Source organism: Acipenser ruthenus, chromosome 26, assembly GCF_902713425.1.
Source record: "Acipenser ruthenus chromosome 26, fAciRut3.2 maternal haplotype, whole genome shotgun sequence".
Lineage (NCBI taxonomy): Eukaryota > Metazoa > Chordata > Actinopteri > Acipenseriformes > Acipenseridae > Acipenser > Acipenser ruthenus.
The window spans coordinates 854,626-861,916 of record NC_081214.1 but is presented as its reverse complement, the minus strand read 5'-3'; the positions used below and the strand labels follow the sequence as shown (position 1 = coordinate 861,916).

Below are 7,291 nucleotides of genomic sequence, written 5' to 3'. Positions count from 1 at the left end.
ATGAAATAGTACATTTTCTACATTCTTAATACGTGATTTGCATTATGGTGCAATGCATGTCGATAATAATCTTAACAGTACTGTAATAATAATCATGATCTGTGCAATCCAAACGAGCCTACGCAAAAAAATAATAATTACAAAAAATAAAGTGTTGTTTTAACCGACCAGTTATTCTTAAAATAATCAAGGGTGCAGAGGGTTAGGACATGCAGAGGATTTCTCAAAGCTCACTACAGGGTAAGTGAAAGCAAATCCATCTCTTTTGATTAATTAAACTTGATATTAATTAGATGTTTCTAGTTTTCTCATCAAAATATAATTTAAAAAACTAATGCATCCCACCATTAATCTGAGTAAGCATTGTGATTAAGGCCCAATGTTTGCAAACGCGGATATAAACGTGCACGGCGGCGCAGTATTAGGTTGTTTACGGTAGGAACTCTCCGTGGTGCTGAAGTTATCCCCGGTGCTGACGCTAGGAGCTGTTCTTGGTGTTGAAAGAGCGCGCCAGCTCACTGCTCAAGGTGCTGCTAGCATTCCAAACCAGCAATCCGCTTAGAAGCGTTCAAATTAAACATTCTCTACACCGTGCAGCAGCTGATTACAACAGTGCTCGCCGGCCGACTCGGACTTGCTTACCAGCACTCTCGATGTTTCTTTGTTTTCTTCCATCGCTCAGCGAGTGACTGACTCAATCTGTCTTTCTCTCCTACGTTCGTGTTTTTTTTGTTTTGTTTGTTTATAAAGTATTTTTATTTTTTATTATTTTTAAAAGAAGGACGCAATTCTATATGACAGGAAGCTCCTGAAGCAGACATGTGTACGAAGAGAGATTACCGGCTTACGATGCATGCTGTGCTGTTGATTCTGGGTTGCCTACAAACCTGGGTTTACGGTCAAGGTAAGATTTATATGTAAATGGTATGTAGATGCCAGCAAGGGCGGTCTGCTTTAAGGTAGGCTGCATGTGTGTGCTGAGTAGCGATGTGTGTCTGTGTTTTGCAGACACTTTTATTAGTGTCGGATTGCACTTCTTCATTCCACAGAAAGCGGGTTAATGTGGATACACGACCCAAGCATACGGATGTATTCTAAGAGTTGTGCCTGCGTATGTTATTGGCGGTGCATTGCAAGTACAATGAACGCTGTATTCTTTGCTGTAATATATCCATCCCACAAAGAAAAGGGATCCTCTGCTTAAAGTAAAACACAGAAGTCTAATTATAAACGGGAGCTGCTTGACTGATTCCCCTCATCTCTCAGTAAAGTATCGCTCAGGGCAACTCATAATTACTTCATCTCAGTAGTCTCTTTGTGTAGGAAACGAAAGGCCACTTTATCATCCATTATAACTGAAGTAATGTAATTCATAAGTGTGATGCTTTCTCTGACTCCTCTGTCACTATGTGGAATCGATTACTGTATCCCTTCAAGCTAATCTATCTATCTATCTATCTATCTATCTATCTATCTATCTATCTATCTATCTATCTATCTATATATATATATATATATATATATATATATATATATATATATATATATATATATATATATATAAAGATAGATAGATACATTTTCTGCTGTTGTGTCAGACCGTGGCTCGAACTTAAAGTGACGGTATAAGAGTAACAGAACGCTAGTAACTTCCTCAAAGTTCTCTAGAGGGTCCAGCAGGTACCGCGAGCCACGCACGGCTAACGATAGCTTTCTGTGCATCTCATATATATAATCTAGTTTTATACCTCTACAAAAATCTAGAACTCTTTTTTTGTGTTGTTGCAAGCAACAGAGGTAGCTGTTCCCTAAGATTTGCGCAACCACGGAGACTGTTTTTTCAAACCGGACCGTATTCCTGAGTCTCGGTTTAGCACAGCTCGAAGCAGCCGCGCCGCTCCTCACCACATTGCTGTTGTTGCAATAGTCTTTCCGAAGAGGTTATACCAGCAAAGCTTTTGATCCCAGCAGCAGTACAATCAGTGATAAGGTCCTTATTCTACGCTCCCCGTGTCAGATATACAGGACGTGGGCTCGAGTGTCGTTTGTAATCTGAAAGCAGTTGATTAAAAACGTGTCTCGTGGAAATGCATCTACGAAGGGCCATCGTTGCTATCCAGCATGTAAACAGCATTTAGTAGGCATCGTTATACATGCGGATGGTGTTAAATGCATTTTGTAAAGGCAACGGTTTGGGTGCAAGCTCGTGTGATAGTGTTGCACGTGAAGTAGAACAGTCAGCCTTGAATGGAATGCCCTTCAGACGAGCAATCTGTAGCACGCGGCTGCTAAATGTTGAACAAAAAAAACGGGCATTAGCAGATGGAACCATACATGTGTATTATAAATGCCTAAAGACACACTGAAGATGCGAGCCCGGAGCGAACACTTTATAAACGGAAAATGCAGTAGTGCGGGGGGTTCCATCCATCTTACAAACGAGAAAGGAAAAACATGAACATCTTTTACAATTAAAAACATGAAACATGAAAGAAACGATCGAGCGTTTTAGAATGAAACCAATAATAATAAATTATATCCATTCCTGTATTTTACATTTGCATTAACTACTGGCGGAGGCTGCATTTGTATTAACTACTGGTGGAGGCTGCATTTGTATTAACTACTGGTGGAGGCTGCATTTGTCCAGTTTTTATTTCTGATATTATTAATAACACATTGGTATGCTAAAAACACAAGCCTGCTATTTAGAAAAGGTTACATTGAAAGGCTAAAGTGTTATTTAAAATCTATTCGGATTATGAAGATCTAACAAGCAACACATCGGTTCTGAATTGAGGTGACGCGTCTAGAGATAGTATATGGATTTATTATATTATATGAATTTATAATTAGTATTCTGTAGTTAGCACGCAGTGTGATTTACGACCATGCTCCCATGCTAATAAAACAATGCAGTGTGATGTTGCTGAGTGCTTGTGAGGTGCAAGGCTTTATCCACACTGAGTTCAACCCTATAGAGAACGGGGTTATAAATACCACAAGGCTGAAGGCTTGCTTATTAACGGACAGTCTGCACGCAAGTCCACGGGGATGAGTGCCGGCATCTCAGGATAAATCAAACACTTTGCTCTTCCTGCTAGTACTGTTCTTATGATCATACCTGTTGCATGCACCCGATTTTGAAATGTCTGACTCGGTTCTTATGGAGTTTCCAGGGCGTTCTATATCATGTAGAACCTTACTGTCCGTTCGAGCTCTCCCACAGAGCCTTGTTTTGGGTTCTAAACAGAATGGTTACACCCTGCACATCAATACAGGGTTCAAAATAAATCCAATGGGTTCTTAATTCATCCCATATATTGATGCTTCATATGTGGAACCCTTGAGCAACACTCAGTACATTATTATTATTATTATTATTATTATTATTATTATTATTATTATTATTATTATTATAGACAAGTCAGGGGGAGGATATTTAGAAATATATTGGGCCCCTGCAGCAAAGATACTTGTCTATTTACTCTGAGTCTCTTTCACAAAATAATCTACATTTAAGTTAAAAACTGACATTGAGACACACTAGTCTGTGTCATAATAATAATAATAATAATAATAATAATAATAATAATAATAATAATTTCTTTGCTGTTTCTCCCCCTATTTTAATATTTTTTCTTATTCCATTTATTCCATATAGTGCCCAAACCAGATCTTTAAAATGGAGAATGCGTGCATTAATCCATAACACTCCTGCCAACTGACGACAAAGAGTTTAACATAGATAGAACACCCCTATTACCATTGAGGTAATGTTACTGCTACAAGGCAACATGGTTCACTTGCTTGCAACTACCATCCACATATTATTTATAATATGTCTTGGCTGTATTGTACTCTGTGATTCATCAAGTAAGCAGTGGGAGAATACAACTAGCTTAATTGCCTGTTGTCTCGTGCATTGCCCTGTATTTAATTGTACACAAAGAACCAACAGCCCAGTGATGGCACATAGCCTGTTTATATTGTGTTCCTTAAATTGCAGGCCAATTAAAACAACAGCCTCCCAGCATGAGACTGCAGTGCAAATTGAATATAACTCATATTTAGTAAGACAGTAACCTTTAACGTGCACAGTGTGGACTGCAATTATCCAAGGCTTGCAATAGGAGAGTGGGGGAGAAAAGGGAACACTGATGCTGCACTAGTACAAAACTGTCTTTTTTAAACATTTTATTCTCTCTGCTCCACAGATCCAATAAAAGTAAAAAATAATAAAAAAAAATCTGTTAAAATATATGTGTTGGCAATTTCTCAATCAATCCAGCTTCAGACTGCTGTGCAATTGATCCGTGTGGTAGCTGCTTTCAAAATCAGCAAGCCTGTGCTTTCTGTGTTAAAACTGAAACCTCTGAAATAATAAAAAGAGGTAAAAGCAATAGAAAGAGGCAAAGACTATGTTATGAGTTGCCTTAAAAGAAGCCCTGAAAATCTAATGAAAATCACTTGCATAGTAACACACAGTGTAATGCAATGTATCTACCCAGGGCTGCATTTATTTTCTTATCTGGCTGTTTATACAGGAGACTGTACACTATATATGTGTGACACACGTAATGTGTTACAGCACACTAATATCACAGCTTGTGTCAACGGCTTAGCCTTTTCATTAACGCTTTCCCTCTGGATTCACAGATTTCCAGTACTTCCAGTGCGTGCCCTTGGATCAGGCATCTTCTGCTCCTGTAGCTAATGCACACCACTGTTAACTTATATAATAAAGATACATTGTATCAAAAAGCAAACCCATTTAAAATTCACAATTAAAACTGCTAAATAGGCACTATATTTTAGCTAGGTGGGCACTGTAAAGGACTTGCATATCATTTTTCAGTTGGGTTTGGAGAGGCCTGGCCTCATACTGTGTCTGGGCTGAGCAGCTGAGCTCCTCAGGGTAAAGATCACAGGCTGTGAGTGTCTGTTTACCTGCTTACAGTAGTTACTGAATTAACTAAGGCAGCCCCCGCTGTGCCACTGGAGACACTGCCTCTTGTTGCTCCAGGAATGCCGTGACCCTCTTCCTGACATTATTACACAGTGCAGGGAGCGAGTCACCTGTATTCACAATCCAGCCTGCCCCTGCACCTCCCCTTGCCTTGACCTCAGCCAGCAGAGTGCTCTGTGATGGGAGTAATGCTGTGGTTATCTTGCAGGATTTGGCCTAGCTCCTGCAGTGCATTCCTTGGAGACCCTCCTCCCCTCCCACCCCGGTACAGTTACCCTTCACTGCACTTCTCTCTTAAACCCTGATTTGATTGACTTTGGTAATATATCATATCCTGGCACTTACAGTACGCTCCTCCTTTAAAATTGAATTGCTGAAAGAAAGAGATCTTCCTTTGCAGCGTTAACCAGGTATTAGTGGTAACAGATTTGAAGATCTGATGCTGTATGCATTGTAATTATTCAATGCGTGCAATTACTTCTCCCACTGAATGTGCAATACAAGAGTCGGCAAATACCACCTTAAATAGCATCTTGAGTAACTGCAAAGATCCCTTAAGCCTTGTTCGTCGTTGCTCCTTGTTAGGGAGTAGATTAACAGCCTGTGAGGTGCACTGTTGCAGCTTTTACAGCTCTGACGATTATGATTTCAGCTCTTTAACATTGACCAGTATTGACTGGCATGAAACTAGAGAGCTGTAAGAAATGTGACCCCAACATGCACCGGCAGGCATCCTCTCACTCACCTTAAATCGGACTGCATCTGAAGCTCATCTCCCCGCTCAGCATTGAAACCGCCTGACTCCTCTCCCTCCCACGCTCTTGAACCATGTTCGAAGTGAGTGTGCTGTACATGAACAAATAAAAGACAATGTTTAAACAGGAATGCGTACGGTAACAGTCTCCCTATTTAGTGTTGTTTGCAGTGCTCAAATAAACACAGCCGAGTACAGTAAGAAAGAAAGAAGTCATCCATCTCTTGTTGCTTGTTTTCCATGAGAAAGATATCCAGAGGCAGTGTCTGAACCGCACATGATCAATGACTCCCTGGAGGAGAGCCTGAACCTCGTGGAGAGAGGAGGGGGTGGGGTGGGGTTGTGAGACTGCGCACGTTGTCAATCACTTGGCATTGGAGTTGATTTTGGCTCCATGAGTACAAGCGCACATCTCCTGCCAGCTCGCAGGAATCACAGCTTGCCAAATTGTAAAAGTCCAATTTCAGCACACTGATTTTTTATTTTTTCCTATTCATTGAGAAAGCTCCTGACCTGAATATGTCATAATCTCTATTCTTTTCTCATTGTTTAGATTTTGTTTACTCCGATGTTGGTATAACCGTGGGGGGGTTGGTGGGTGAATCGCAGATGCGCTGCGTCACAATCGCACAGCTGATCTTTACTCCCAGATAAAGGTCACTACAGTGCGTCACAGAGACATGATTTTACTGTTTTTTTTATTTTTTATTAATCACAATTTTAAAAAGTCTCCAGTTCATGCTTTACTATGAACCATTTTGTATTTGAATGATCTCGTTTATTCACAGAGTATAAATGGTGCCACCAGTTAATTGTAATGAATTATAATGAATTTTATAATGAATAACTGATACAGTAATTCTTAAAATACTATAAACTCTATCCGACTGGCTCTTTATGAAGATGGATTTTTATGAAACCCCAAGAAACTGATTAAAAAAAAAAAACAGTTTTGATGTGCTGCTGTTTAAGGAGTGACCTCGTAATGATGGAGCCTGTGACCCAACCCTTTATAAATGTGTTACACTGAAGTATTTTTCTGCTCATTAAAAACATGTACATTCTTCTTTGACACTCTACTCTAGAAATGAAAGAATCCTCTTTATGAGAAACGTGTGCATGTCCAGAGATCAAGCTGAAGCATGTTTCACCTCAGATTGGTGTGTATTGGGCAGAATGGGGTACCAAACAGCCTCAGAACTCTGTTGCAGGAGGGGATTTGTTCTGTGCAACACTGGACACTGATGATGTCACAAGGTATAGGAAACGGAAGTCCTTAACTCCCGATTCTGGGAACTCGTAAGAATTCAGTTTACCTACAATAAAATGTGCAGACCTTATTTTTGGCCTGTCCTTACACTGCGCTTTGAGAAGACTGTGCTCTTGTAAGGGTATTCCATAGGGCTAGCCAATGCTCTGTATCAATAGTTAACAGGGTTTTCCACAGTGCATACAGAGGCATGGTTCTCTTTTGTTGGTACTGTAACTGGCTAAAGAGAAAAATAAAAAAAAATACCTCAGAAACCTCAGAAAAAATAAACTTTGGTAAAATTGTTCACTGGAATTGC

General features: G+C 39.9%; 1 protein-coding gene across 3 annotated transcripts in view; it reads left to right on the top strand.

Annotated features, from left to right (window-relative positions):
• Nucleotides 1-501: 501 nt before the first annotated feature.
• Nucleotides 502-7,291, top strand: part of LOC117962445 (seizure protein 6 homolog) — a 129,153-nt gene continuing 122,363 nt past the window's right edge. For all 3 annotated transcript variants that reach the window (XR_004660706.2, XM_034902830.2, XM_034048666.3), the window contains exon 1: nt 502-904. Coding sequence is in view for 2 of the 3 variants with exons in the window: in XM_034902830.2 (XP_034758721.2) it covers nt 820-904 (85 nt within the window). In the remaining variant the exon portion in view is untranslated. The remainder of the gene's footprint in view (nt 905-7,291) is intronic.